This window comes from Calliphora vicina, chromosome 4 (genome assembly GCF_958450345.1).
Source record: "Calliphora vicina chromosome 4, idCalVici1.1, whole genome shotgun sequence".
In the NCBI taxonomy this organism is placed as follows: Eukaryota; Metazoa; Arthropoda; class Insecta; order Diptera; family Calliphoridae; genus Calliphora; species Calliphora vicina.
In genome coordinates, this window is record NC_088783.1 from 14,927,903 (window position 1) to 14,944,006 (window position 16,104).

Genomic DNA, 16,104 nt, shown 5'->3' on the forward strand with positions numbered 1-16,104 from the left:
TACACATACGAGTGTTGTTTTTGTTTTCACATAGTTTTTTTTACTAATACATTCTCACCACTTAGGTTTTTGACAACTGAGTTAGGTCTTTGACAGGAGAGTTTCCGCTCTATGTGTTTTCTCTATGGCTATGATTTCAACATATTTGTTCACAGTTTGCTGGGTTATTTAAGTAATTTTGAAAACGAATTGAGTGCAACAAAATCCATGTCTATGGGGAGGGGATGTTAGAGACTTTAAGACGGCGCTATTGACGCAAAATTCTTTTTATTATTTAATTTTGTACAGAGCTGGGGCTATGTAATTAGGTTCGCAATTAAAAATGTTAGCAAGCGAATTACTAAAACACAATGGGGTTTAAACTAGGGTTCTATTTGGTAAAAAAAGTCGAAATCGACTTTTTGGTTTGAAAAAAGTCGAACAATCGATTATTTTATCTCAAAAGTCGATAAAAGTCGACTTTTTAGATTGTTAAAAAATATTTAATTGCAACATTATACTAAAACTATTGAAATTTGGTACACTTGCATTTTTTGTAGTGTATGCTAATATAAATAATAAATAAATGTTTATAAAATAAAGCTTTTTTCTACTCAAATTTCTTCTAACTATAATCGCCTTGATAAATTTAATTTTTATTGCTAAACATTACAAACGGCGCATCAATAAATGTAGAAACTATGTATTTTTTACAAGAAATGGTAAAAAGTTGAAAAAAGTCGAAAATAAGTTGGAAAGTCGAAAATAATCTAAAAAAGTCGATTTAACTAAAAAGTCGAAAGTTCGAAAAGTCGACTTTTTAAAAAACTGAAAAAGTCGAAAGCTATAGAACCCTAGTTTAAACGTTATTAAAAATTTATAATAAGTACAAAGAAAAAATTGGTTTAAAAAGATTCAATAGATAGTTTTTGAATACATTTTTTAATTTATAATTAATTTAATTTAGAAGAGACTATGCAATTAACCCATATCTACTGTATGTATTTAAAGAGCCACTTAAAATGTTTTTAAACATAAATCCAACTAACATTTAACGAATCCCATACCTGACCTATGAGTATTCTTAATAATTTTCTCATATAAATCAATAATTGAGAATCATTTTAATAAAACCAACAAACATTGCATACTAGAATTGTGCAATCCAATATTGAATTGTAGTTGTATGTATGATTGTTTACATGAGAGTGTATTTCGATACTTGAACAGAGATGGCTACCGTCGATTGATAGATACACTCAACTTAATTAATATGCACGCTTGCTAAAAATAATACACAGAAACTGATTAAAGCTTTATACGGTCAGAATACAAACATATGTATGTAGAAACATATGTATGTATGTACGACGAGGAGAGAATTTATTATACCCTACATCACTATATTGCATTTGTGTTGATGTTTGTAACGCCCAGAATCACTTTCGATTAAACGATTTCCGTCATTAATCGATTTCCGTTTTTTTTTCGATTAACCTTCGCTTTACCAATACCCACCCGGGTGACCACATCGATTTCATTGGTTTAATATTTTTTTTAATTTTTTTTCGATTTAAATGAAATTTGTACTCACTGAACAAATCCTAGAGTTCTATACAATTTAATAGAACAATTTTAAACTTTTTATAAGGTTTTTTCAATTTTTTAAAATTTCGTTCGTCGTATATATTTATAGAAGTGTAGTGTCACCCGGGTGGGTATTGGTAAACCATGTACATAAAAAACCTTTGGTAAAGCGAAGGTTAAACGATTTCCGTAATTTTTTTCGACCCAACGACGAAGCTTATTGAAACTGGCTGTAATCGATCCATTATTTCACATAGCCTCCATACAAATGGTATCAAGAAATAGTATTTTTTTTGTTATAAATCTCTTGTTTATATATGTAGGTATCCGCACAAATTCCTCCACAAATTAGTTTTATATAAAAGAAAATTACATTTAAAATTTTTTTTCCGATCACTCCATTATTGATCATAGCTCTCAAATAAGGCCCACTTCCGAAAATCGCTTTAACGAGCCTAAATCTCATACAAATTTTGGAATTCAGATAAAATTCATATAGAAATAAATCACACGACGTAATTTAATGACGATAGATCCATAATTGGTAGTAGCTCCCATATATACTTCCGAAAATCACTTTCACGAGCCTAAATCTCATAAAAATTTTGGAATCCAAATAAAATTCAACAGAAATAACTTTCACATCTTTAAAAGTTTTAAGAGTGGTCGAATTTCGGCCACCAGGCGATTCTAGTGTATATAAATCCACGATCAAATTTCAGAACGATAGGTCCCTAATTGATCATAGCTCCTATAAGGGCCACATCCGAAAATCACTAATGTAAACAAATTATTGATATTTTGAAAATGCGGGGTTAACAATAGATGGCTTATCTTTGTTTATAATAACTTATATGTCATTTTGAAGGGTAAATATCTGTCATTTATTCTCACTTAGTTATTGAACATTGTAAATAACAAAGTTTTTTTTTGGTTCGAAAATATCGAATTTTGTACCAATAAAAAGTCATATGCGGAAAGTTTTGCTTTACTTCCGATTGCTCACCAAAGCTAATGGCGAATGTGTTCATCGGTTTCAATGTGCGAGATATGGTTTGTTCGGTTCAGAAGTTTGAAGACCAAAATTGGAGTCATTACTCCATGAAGATTGTTGTCAAACTCAACAAGAGCTTGCAAAATCATTGGCAGCTGCTCAAGCATCAATTTCAAAACGTTTTCGAGCAGCAAGATTTTTTCAAAGGCACGGAAATGGGGTACCATACGAATTGAACCACACCGATTGCTCACCAAAATTTATGGTGAATGTGTTTAATCGGTTTCAATGTGCGATAGATGGTTTGTGCAGTTCAGAAGTGGTGATTTTGACACGGAAGGCAAATATCGCCCAGACCAGCCAAAAAAGTTTGATGGCCAAGAATTGAAGGCATTACTCCATGAAAATTGTTTTCAAATTCAACAAGAGCATGCAACATCATTGGGAGCTACTCAAAAAGAACGTTTGCAAGCACCAGGATTCATCCAAAAGCAGGGAAATTGGATACCATACGAATTGAAGATGAGAGAACTTGAAATTTAAAAAAAAGTGCCGCTGAAGTTAACCGATTGCTCACCAAAGCTTATGGTGTATGTGTTCTATCGGTTTAAACGTGCGAGAAATGGTTTGTTCGGTTCAGAAGTGGTGATTTTGACACAGAAGACAAATATTTCCCAGGCCAACCAAACAAGTTTGAAGACCAAGAATTGGAGGCATTAATTCATGAAGTTTGTTGTCAAATTCAAAAAGGGCTTACAAAATCATTGGGAGCTACTCAAGCAGCAATTTCAAAATGTTTTCCAGCGGCAGGATTCATCCAAAAGCCGGGAAATGGGGTACCATACGAATTGAAGCCGAGACGATTTTGTATGTCTAAAATGTAACTTGAACGCTATAAAAGAAAATCATTTTTCCATCTAATCATTACTTACGATGAAAAAATTGATGCATTACGATAACCCGAAGCGTAAGTGATCGTATGTGAAGCCCGGCCAACCAGCCGAATCGACACCAAAGCCAAATATCCATGGCGCTAAGGTAATCCTGTGTATTTGGTGGTACCAAAAGGGTCCTATCTATTATGAGCTGCTCAAATCTGGCCAGACCATTATAGTGAACCTGTTCCGTAGACAACTGATTCGTTGGAAGCGAACATTTGCCGAAAAACGCTCAAACATGAAAGTGAAATATTCCATCATGACAACACTCGGCCACAGGTTGCAATACCTGTTAGAAAGTATTTAGAAAGAAGTGGTTGGGAAGTTTTTCCTCACCCGCTTTATAGTCCAGACCTTGTCCAGTCGGACTACTATTTTTTTCGATCGATGCAGAACGTTTTCTTTGGGATTCGCTTCACTTTGGAACAAAGTATCCGAAATTAACTTGATTCGATCTTGGCCTCAAAAGATAAGCAGTTGTTATGGCGCGGAAACCATATGTTGCCAGAAACATGGGAAAAGGTCATAAATTTACAAAAAGCTAAACATTTTTGCTAATGATTTGCTCATAGTATAGTTAGTGTAGGGTATTATATGGTCGGGCATGACTTTCTTACTTTAATATATTATTGGTATGTGAAATTTGCTAATCGAGATCTGACAAACAAAAATTTTATTTGAATTATTATGTCAGTGTCTTGACTATATTAAGGAATTTTTGCGAGCATGGAACTGTGTATTAAGTTTAGTTAGAGCACGACGAGACGAATAGAAGCTTACAGATAAAACTAAATTTTATTATTAGCAGAATAGTACGAATGTGTGCGGCAAAAAGACAAGAGTGTTTGGAAAGAATTCTCTTTATGGGTTTTAGTTTAGCACCGTCTATGACAAAGTAAAGTGTAAAAGTGTAAAGTGAAACAATTCAAAATAGAAAAAAAAAAAAAAAACTATAACAATTGAAAAATACGAGCGTAAAAGCAAAAAAATAAAACTACAACAATTACAAAGAAAAGAAGGCAACAACAATAGTAGACTACAGAAATAAGGGCAAAAAATACATATAATCAAGAATAACATGAGTTGAAATTCTTATTTTTTTTTATTTTTTTAAATTTTATTTTTGTGATTTTGTTTTGTTGTATTTAGTCATTGAGACGACGATGACTACTGCTACTACTACTGGTATACTACCGACTGACTGACTAACAGTATTCATGTGTGTTTGTCTTGAAATCAATGCTGTTTTTGCACTTGAAACTACCAGATACAAAAGTAACAGATAAATAACAGATAATACCATTAAATTATGAAAACAAAAGTTTAACAAAAAAATTAATTTATTAAAGGCCAAATTGAAGATTGATATAATAAAGTGTTACAAACAAAAACTCAACTAAACTAACAAAAGAAAAATTTACACTAATTTGAGAAGCAAATATCTACTACATCTATTAACAGCAGCAGCTACAACAATTACCAACCACATTCACTCGCTATTTTATACCAAAGCAAAATCTTATCAAAAGTTCTGAAATACTGATAAAAAAATCCACTCATTGCCAGTGGAATTACAGAAATTTTCAAAATAACTGAGCAAAAAAAAAAACTGAAGTAAATTAGTGAAAAAGAAATAGAGTACAAACGAGATACGTTTAAAAATAATAATAATAAAAATATAAATAATTTTGCAGTGGTATTAGTATTTAGCTATTCAATTAACTGTTTTCACACTTGCTCACTCACAGATACTCTTACTTTACTCACATCTATCTACTACTATATGAACTAGAGAACGAACTGAAGCAAAAAAAAAACAAAAAATGGCAAGAGATCGATTGCCAGAATTAATACAGGTAAGCTAGAGTTATACAATACGCAACGTTATCAACACAATTAAATACTAAAAGAAATAGAAAATACAAAACAACAAAAATTTAAATAAAAATTTGTCAAAATAATATTTGTGATCACAAACTCATTTGGCTCATTTCTTTTGCCAGCGCTCAAATAGCTGTAAATCTACGAATGGTACAACAATATCGGTGGAACAACAAACCAACATGCAACAAAATACAACCGTAGATGCCATACTAAATCCGGTAAGTGCATCCCTTCATCTATATATGAAATCTATCTATCTTTATATCTATCTACATATCATCCATCCTATCACGAGACTTTTTACAACTTTAGTTACTCTAAATTTTTCTTTGTTTTTATTTAGCATAAAAACTTAAAAATGACCTAGTATTTTTTAATTTTGTTTTTTTTTATTTTTATTCTAAGAATAATTTCAAATTATTTTGTGGAATCTTTATTAATAAAAAAAAAAATACATAACCAGATTTAAGCAAATAAAAAAATACTTGTACCAGCATACCAGTTTGTTTTTACAACAATTAAATTTATTTAATTTATTCTTGTGCTCTTTTTTTTATTAAGTTTATAAAAGAATCTTTATAAATAATATTGTACAAAAGCAAAACAAACAATTACTAATATTTGTCTGTACTTGTTCGAACATGCAAACATACACACACACACACTTTCAAATGTAAATGGAACCAAGTAAGAAAGTAATGATATGTCAAGATCGGCTATATGATATACCCTACATCAACGTTATTCCGTTAAAGTATGATCAGCAGAGAGATTTCCAGTAAATGCAACTTTTCCAAATCATACGATTTTCACCATAAAAAGCTTAGATTCCCAGCAGTTCTAGGATACTGTCCTGAACTAGTGATTTCACCCATCATTTAAGGTGGGAACTTATTAATTCAATAGCTACGTGACTAGTTATTTTAACACGTACATGTCCTAGGCATTGACCCTTTTTTATTACAATGAGACTGTCTAATAACTGGTCCAAAGTAGTCATCGCATTGGATTCACATACTTGATAAATAGCGTCAGTTACCTTACTAGTAAAGTATCCAAAACCGAAACCGAAAACCGGTCAACCGGTTTTTTCATCTTTGTAAATTCCACCGGTTTCGGTTTTTTTAACTTTTCGGTTTTTTGACAAACCGGTTTTTGTAAGACGGTTAACCGGTTTTAATGAAATATATTTTCTAAAGTTCATTCAAACATATTTATGAAAAACTTTGACACTACTTTTAAAAATATTGATTTATTTTATAGAAGAATATAGCATTTGACAATATTTCGTAAAAGATATAAAATAATTGCATAAAGATAGAATTAAAAAATGTAAAATTTCCGAAGATGTAATACAAAATTCTTAACATATTCCCTATTAGCGTCCACAAATAAAAATAAATTTAAGGAAACCTTTTTCATATTAAATAAAAATTTAATATAAACCGGTTAACCGGTTTTTTTGAAGACTAAAACCGAAACCGTTTAACCGGTTTTTTAAAAGACAATAATCAAAAGCGTTTTTTTCAAAAACACTCTTTTTCGGTTAAACCGGAAACCGGTTTTTAAAATTTGACGGTTTTTTAGACACTCTACTTACTAGCTACCAAACTAATTCCTTGATCAGCTATATAACTAGTTATTTTAACAAATAGTCAGCTAAAAAGATAGACGTCTAACAAACCTCCTTCGACAACTCTCCAATAAATTGCTTTCTAAAGTGCAGTGCAAAATAAACGTTTAAAGTGACTTCATTGTAGGTTATTAAGAGACATTTCATGCTATGTTAAATGGGATATCACAATACTTAAGCAAAAATAAAAATAATTATTTTTATAAATCCAGTTTGTGCGAATTACTCACAAAACGTTTAAAGTGACTATAATCCAGAATACTTAGAGACACTTAAGTGACAATTGTCTTCACGCTAGATTTCTTGGGATGTATAATTATCCAATTGTCTTGCCTCTGCACTACAAAGAACACATATGGGCAATTCCATATCATCATCGTACGTGACATTTGTCCGCCTATAGAGTGGAATAGATTTTGCAAAAAAAAAAAGAGTATCTGAAAAATAATTTGGTCTTTATGTTACATTCAGAGGGAACTACATATATTTTAAAAAATTAAAAAGTTCTTTCGAAATCGTGAGAGGCGTTATATTTTCATACACTAAACGAAATATTTTTCCTTTACAATCCGTCATATTTAAATAAAAACAATCTTTGGATGATTTTATAATAAATAAAATTTAATATCGTACGTGACATACCGTACATCACAGATTTTTCTCTTACAATAAAACAATATGTGTATGTTGATCTATTTTTTTCACGAAAAATCGTATAGCAGTAACGCAATCTACGGAAAATTCTATGAAATTCTCCCCAAGAAACCATAGGTCTAAAATTCAATTCCTATCTTGCGTATTTCGTCTTTTATCCAATGATATCTCAGTATACATATGTACATTAGAATTAATTTCAAACATTTTTTTATTTTGTTTATCAAATTTGCGCCCCCTGTTGTTGGGAAGTTTAGCTTTACTTCTATAATTTGGAAAAAAGTGCCACTGAAGCACACCGATTGCTCACCGAAGCTTGTGGTGAGTGTTTACGGTTTCAATGCACGATAGATGGTTTGTTCGGTTCAGAAGTGGTGATTTTGACACGGAAGTCAAAAAAGTTTGAAGGCCCACAATTGGAGTCATTACTCCATGAAGATTGTTGTCAAACTCAACGAGAGCAGGGATATTAGGTACCATACGAAGCTGAGATACATTGAAAGACGATTTTGTATGTCTGAATTGCTGCTTGAACGCTATAAATGAAAAATGGATCCATTACAATAAAACGAAGCGTAAGAAATCGTATATGTGGCCAACAAGCCGAATCGACACCATCCTTAGCGCTAAGGTAATTCTCTGTATTGCGAGACCAAAAGGGTCATATCTAAACGAGCAATATTCTATCATGGCAACGCTCGGCCACATGTTGTACTACCTGTTACAAAACTATTTAGAAAGAAGTGCTTGGGAAATTTTGCCTCACCCGCCTTATAGTCCATACCTTGCCCCGTCCGACTACTATTTCGATCGATGCAGATCGCTCTTTCTGGGATACGCTTCACTTTTGAACAGAGTATCCGATATTGGCTTGATTCGTTCTTGGAAATTTACCAAAGAACATTTAAACTGTTCTATTCGGATGAATCCAAATATAATTTAAGAGACAGTAACAAAATAAGAAAGTCAAGTTTGGTGGTGGCAATTTTGGTTCCAATTCATATCATAAGAGATACTATGAAATCATCTCTCAAAAAATATCTATTTTGATGACCTCGACAAATATTATTTTTAGGAAGGGATTAAAAAATTGCAGAAACTTTGGACAAAATTATGTTTTATCCAAAAATCTGAAAAAGGTGCGGAGTTTTTGACCCATCCTCGTAATTTTTAAAATTTGTTTGAAAATATTGCTACTTGACCCAAAAATCGAAACTTCATATAAAATAAGCCACCTCTAAAAGTTATCTGATTTGTCTTAGATTTTAAAAATTTGGATTTTAGATGATTTATGACCTTGACCTTGCGTTCAATAGACAGAGTATCGGACATAGCTAGATCGTCTTAGAATATTATAAGGACTCAGAATATACATATATACTTTTGTGGTCAATATTAGAGTATGAAAACAAACAAAACATTTCGCAAACGTTTGCAAAATGTACAAAACAAATCAAAATTTTTATATTGTATTGTACATGAGCAAAAACAAAACAAAAACTTTTCAAGTGACAAAAACAGAAAATGAAACGATTGGCTTTTCACTCATCTGCATTATTTAATTTACCGTTACAATCGTACATTTGAGTACACAACAGATAGAAAAACGTATTTTTTATTCGTTTTGTTTGTTTTTGTACTGTGTTCTCTATTATAATGAGTAAATCATTTACCAAACGTTTGTTAAACGTTTTTTATCAGAATGTTTCAATATTGTTCTTACTCTTTTCTTTTCTAACTGCGTACGTTTATATTAATGTACAGTTTGCGCTCATGAGCAAAAACAATACAAAACAAAATGGGACAATCATTCTCATTGTTTATGTTTGGTTTTTGTTTTACTCACTGCAAAGAACAAAACAAAACGATAGCAAACGTTTCGATTTGTTTATTTCCGTACTCTGGTCAATATTTCGATGTATTTCAAACAGAATAACAAAATCAATATACCCCACATCTTTCTGGATAATTTTACGAAAGTTTTCGTTCGAGAATAATTCACTTTTTCGAAGTTTCGTAAACTCAAAAAACGTGTTCCATTATAATTTAGTTGTTGTTTTATTATTTATGCGCAAGTAACTTATGAAATCGTTGTACATATCTCGATAAGGGAATTTTTAAGTCTTTAATTCCTTATGTTTCTACGATAACGACATTTTAACGGTAAGAACCTAAAAGTTAGGTTAGCGATAACAGTAACTATGTAGCAACCATGACCCAACCTTGATTTAATGATAATTATAATTCATTTTTGTTTACTTAATTATATATTTTAATAGAACACAGCTACTACATATGTATGTACATACGTTTTGACAACCGAATTTATGTTTGTCAACAATTTTTCTTTGTACTTACAAAATGTGTTGTGTTTGCGAAAAAGTTGGTTTGTACATTTCATCATTTCGTTTGTAACATTTAAATAAATTGTTGTACCTTAATAATATCTCATTAATAAAGGAAACAGAACTTAAGATACATATATCACTCATAGATTATTACAGATATGCAACAAATGACAGTTTTTAAAAAAAAGTAATATCGAACCGTATGGTTACTATAACGATCTACAACCTTTTCTCAATGGTTGTGGTTTGTAGAGTGAAAGAAAAAATACAATTTTAAAAAGGCAAAGATTGTGTGATATATTTATCCCTCTTTTCAAACCACAGCCATATTACTGAAACCAGCTGATTCATATCTGTTTAATTTGTGATATCAATACACAAAATAAATTTCCAAACAAATAATTGGGGGATTCAAACGGTCTGCTATTAGGTCGTATTGTCATAATGTCGTAAAATATTTTTTTAGTTTAAACAAATTCTTGTTGTTCTGCAAACAAAAAAATTTTATTTTATGACAAACAAATAATCATAGCTCAAAAAGTCTTATTAGTTAATAATTTTTTTGTTTAAAATATTTTATGACAATACGACCTAATAGGAGACCGTTTGAATCCCCCAAATATTAAAACAAAATTCATAATATTGTTGTAAATGGTAAAAATGAATATCGATCTACTGATTAGTATGATCGATTATGCTCGAATCTGAATTTAAAAATATATAAAAATACTTTACCATTATAAGTTTTTATTCCAATTAATTTTAATATGATGTAAATTATATTATTCAAACTCAAGCTCATTTATTTGTAATTTTTCAAAGAATATTTTTAAAAAGTAATATTAAAACTTAGGATTGTTGTACAATATCTGTTGAATTATGTATTACAATTAAATAAACTTGAGCCTAAATCAAATGAAGTAAATTTTCAAATGTTAGGATTAAAATGCTTTGTTATAAGTAGATTTTTTTTTATAAATTACAAAATTATTTATGTGTTAAAAGTTGAAGTAATTTTGATCAGTAGATACTAGGGTATTCAATCGGTTAACCGTTAATCGGTTAACCGATTAATTTTAGACGGTTAACTGTTCGAATAATTTGAAATAGCCTATTTTCAAATAACAAATAAACCGATTAATTTGTGTCGATTAACCGATTAACCGAAAATCCTTTTTTTTGCACTTAAAAAAATGCTTTTGTATTTATTTATCCGTTTCAATTCAAATATAAATTTCAAATTAAAAAAATTAGATATTATAGTGAGTTGTATAACAACTGACATATTTAATTTACATGTATTTGAAACTTTGTTTATATTTACATGTATAGACGAAACTTTTTTGAAATGAGTCTTTTATCATAAATAAACGTAGCTGTTAAATTAATCAAAATCTAAAACAATCCAAAAAGGAATATTCTTTATCATGCTTTTGAGAGTTTTTTTCCAAGAAAAGTTTTATTAAATCTAAAGAAAAAAATCGTTTAAATTATATTCTTTTTATAAAAGATTATTTCAGAAGATCTCACTAAAACCCTAAAAAAAACTCACACATCGCTAATTTGCTGCAACAACGTCATAATTCAAAAAAAGTCGTTTCGAGAAAAAAGTCTTTGAATATTTTATGACATTTTACTATTTCTTAAATAAATTTTGATGTTAATATCTTTCTAATCTGTATTTAACCCAAATTTTTACTTATCAAATATACGAGAAAACATGAATTTTAATTTTGATGTTTACAACAAAAAAACACTCTCACACAGAAAATAATTGACTTCTTTGAAAACTGATAAAACTATATGAAAGATTATAGAACAGCGCATATTTTGTATTACTCTTATTTGCTGTTTTTTATGTTTTTGTACACAAAATTTGTTGTTGTATTTTCAATTTAAAATTAAAATAGAAATTATTCGGTTAATCGAATAATTTTAAATTAACCGATTATTAACCGAATAAATCTAAACCTCGATTAATTATTTGCTCGATTAACCGATTAAACCAGAAACCCGATTAATTGAATACCCTAGTAGATACTCTTGAGACAAACTTTAAGTTTAATTTGCATTAGAAACAACATTCACAGATTTAAATAATAAAGCAAATCACTGTGAATTAAACCTTAAACACATTAATCACCAGCTCAATATGTACAATGTAGATATGAGGAGCCGCAGAAGAAAAGGTACTTTTTGAAAATTTAAAAATTTTGTGAAATTGAATTTTTTCTAGAAGATTTCAACCCAAATATTATAAAAATACCAAAAAATCAATTTGAAAAAAAATTCAAAAAAGTACCTTTTGTTCCGCGGCTCCTCATATAATCTTATTGTGTTAATTAAATAAAAACGTTTTGCTTATACTTATACGAATATGTGTATTTATTTATTTATTTTATTTCTTTTTTTAATTTATAGTATTCGGAAATACGCACACATTTAGCACAAATAGCAGCAAATCTGGAGTCAATGAATCGTATGACACAGGCCTCAAACATACGAAGTTTTAATGGTAAATATTTTCAAATACAATTAAATTAAATTAATAAAAATGTGACTAAAGAGAGAGAAAATAATTGCATGTTTTTATTTATTTAGAAAATGAAATGGATCAATTGCGAAAACACAATCTACGATTGGGCAATCAATTGATGACAAAATTTCAGGAATTCAAAGCAAATCTACCGGCCGAAAATGACTATACGCTGGAGGCGCGTATGAAGAGAACTTTATTTTATGGCCTGCATCAGAGCTATATAAATATGTGGACCAAAAATGAGACATTCTTACAGAATTATGAATTGAAACTTAAGAAAAACTTACAAATGCAATCGAGGATTAGTAAGTATTAATGTATAGCTGTTGTTGGTATATATTTTAAGGCATATACTAATCTGAGGTTAACAATTACTTTTGTAGTATACTTTTAGGCATAGAAATAACAGTATCGCAGTAGTTAATCTATATAAAAACGAAGATTTCGAAGTATTAATGTATAGATGTTGAAAAATATTTCTAGTAGATATATCTTAAGGTATATAAATAATATAGACTCGAAGTTTAATCTAACATTTAAAGTTTAAACTATATAGCTTGCTGTCGTTGTATATTTCTCGCAGTTTAAAGTTTGTTTATTAGTTAAATCTCTATAGCTTATTGAATAGCAGGCACTATACCTTTTAATGAGTAGTTGTTACCCTTAAATCTTTACCCTGTAAAGATTAAACAGATTACAGGCATATGTAAAAGTATACTTTCTACATTAAACTAGGTAAAATTTTTGTTATGCTCTAAATGCCCAAAATAATAATTCGATGATAATATAATATTCTTAGCCCCATTTTCTCTATAACGCGACGTGTGAGTTGGTAAAATTTGATTCGAATGATTTCCATATAAATTATTTTTAGCTTTTCTTTCGACGTCGTGTAACTGACAGTTACTTTTTTTATACAAATTTTCGATCTGGTTAATTTCGTATCATATTCCAAAGTATCTAAAATGAGTAAGGAAAGCTCTGTGAATAAGACAGAGTTCTTTAATATAACTAGAACTATTCGTTAACGTTAGTCGAACATATTCGCATTGTTAGTTCAATTGTCTAGTACTTAAAGCGTTCATATAAGCGGAACCAAGGAGCCAGTCACGTGACTTGCTCTATTGTGATTGGGTAGTAACTGGAGTTTTTCTTTTTCCACACTTTTCCATTTCCCGGGAAAACGGAATTAAGTTTGAAATTTTCCGGGATCCAGGGAATTCCCGCCTAGAACAAATTGTTCAATTTTAAGAAAAAGCTAAAAAATGTCTTTGGTTTTAAAATATAATTGTATACAATTAAAAAAATCCAATAAAAGAGATAAACTGACTCAATTTCTAATTTTGGTTATATAAAAACCTGTCGTCATTTGTATCGGAATGGCTAGATTATGTTTTAACCTTAGAGAATTGACATAGACCTAACTCAGTTGTCAAAACCTAAGTGGTGAGAATTTATTAGTGGAAAAAACTATGTAAAAACATAAACAACACTGCCATTATTTTGTGTAAGTTTTTTGTTTGAGTTTTTTTCTAATTTTTTTTCTATTAACTTCGTTAGAATCCAATTAATTCTGTTAATTCGCAAAAAATAAATATTTAATTTTTTTTTTTAATTTTGAATTGAATCAAAAATTAAGTACAGATGTTAATTTCAGGGAAGGTGGTTTTATTCCAAAATTTTTCGTTTTATGCTTTGTGAAAAAGCTAAATACAAAAATAATTCCACTTTCGATCGGAATAGCATTCTGTGACAGCCCTGAACATTCACGAGAGAATTACAATAGCAAATAAGGAACCACTCACTGCTTCAATTGCCATAGAATCTGAAAATATTAAAAGAATGATCGTCAGTTTAAAACAATGATTTTTATTGAAAATTATCACCTGCGGAACTAGTTTTCGAATAGCTTTGTGGAGCTAATATATGTACATGACTTCGGTCGGATCTGCAACCAGTACTTTAAGCAATGATTTTTGCTGGAAATTGTCATCCTCTAAACTAGTTCTACCGAAGCTGAATAGAACAAACACAGCTTCTTAGAAAATGTTCTAGAACTAGTTCTTTTTCGTTTGAAATTGTCAAGATTGTAGCTGGTTCCGAGAAGCAATGATTTTCATCTGCAGAACCAGTATAGAATAGTTTTGCGGAGTTAACTCACAAGATTTAGTTCTTCAAGCCATAATTTGTGTTCAAAATTGACATCCTTGGGACTAGTTCTATAGAAACCATTCTAGTACTTCATGTTTGTTTGTTATAAATTATAATCTTCAGAACTAGTTTCTACAACTGGCTTTACGGAGCTAACATACAAGATTTAGAACGGTTTTGGAACCAGTTTTGTAAGCCATGATTTTTATTCAAAAGTGACACAATGGGAACTAGTTGTAGAGAAACTTTATAGAGCAAACACAACTTTTAAGAAACATTTCTAGAACTAGTTCTTTCATCAGAGAAACAGTTGAATTCAATTATAAACGATATTAAACGATAAAATTGTTGATCATCTAAAATTTTGGACATATACAAATTTTATTTTTCCATACAAGTAAACGTTTTTAAATCGTCTAGCCAAAGAACTAGTTTCCTGAAAAATCCGTTCCGCAGAACGGATTCTAGAAGTAATTGCGACTGATGTGATATCAGAATCTGTAATTTTGAAAGGCTGAAAAATTTCAGATGCTGATATCACTTCAGTCGCAATTGCTTCTAGAACACTATTCCAACAAAGTAGTTTAAAGTGGAAGCTATATTCTAAATTATAACCATTTACTAATTCTCACTTATTTAACTTGCAGTCAATTGCGATGCCACCGAAGAAGAAATCGAAGAATTAATTGCCAATAAAACAACTAGTCTATTTATGGGAAATGTAAGTTCCTTTAATGAATTACCAACATAAAACACTGACCACAAAATATGTTATCGATTAAATATAGTCTACTCTTGCGATTATTTCATTTCTGACTATATAGATTTTGGAAGAAACCGAAAAGGAACGCAAAACATTGCAAGATCTCATGGATCGTTTCAATGAACTCAAGAAACTAGAGAAATCCATAGAAGAAGTACATGCATTATTTTTAAGGATACAATGTTTAGTCATGGAACAGGTAAAAAAAAAATCCAATAAAATAGAAGTGTTATATTCATTTTTAATAATTTTCTTTCAGAGTGAAACCATACAACGTGTTGAGTTTCATGCCCAACAGGCCACTCTGTTCGTGGACAAGGGTGCTGATGAATTGGAAAAAGCTGATAATTTGCATAAAAAAGCTTTAAAGGTATGTAGTATATTATTCAATATTTTCTTTTAATTTTATATTTAATTTTTTATTGCAGAAAAAAGTGATGCTTATTTTAATTGCTATTGCTGTATTACTGGTGCTAATTTTAATTGGTGTATTTTTGTGATGTCTTTTTTTTAACTATTTAGGTAGACTTTATGTTATGTTTTAATTTAAATTATTTATGTAAAAAGAAGAAGTATTAAAGTCCAAAGAATTTTAAATAAATTTAATGGAAGTGACTTTTGTTGAAAGAAATTT

At 29.9% G+C, this 16,104-nt stretch overlaps 1 protein-coding gene across 1 annotated transcript; it reads left to right on the plus strand.

Annotated features, from left to right (window-relative positions):
* The first annotated feature begins 5,203 nt into the window (after positions 1-5,203).
* Syx4 (Syntaxin 4) lies at positions 5,204-16,085 on the plus strand. Its single transcript, XM_065507717.1, has 8 exons — positions 5,204-5,354; positions 5,502-5,600; positions 12,439-12,532; positions 12,619-12,861; positions 15,355-15,428; positions 15,532-15,669; positions 15,730-15,840; positions 15,899-16,085. Exons 1-8 carry the CDS (start codon positions 5,322-5,324, stop codon positions 15,968-15,970), a joined length of 864 nt encoding a protein of 287 aa, XP_065363789.1. The 5' UTR covers positions 5,204-5,321; the 3' UTR covers positions 15,971-16,085.
* The last annotated feature ends 19 nt before the right edge of the window (positions 16,086-16,104 follow it).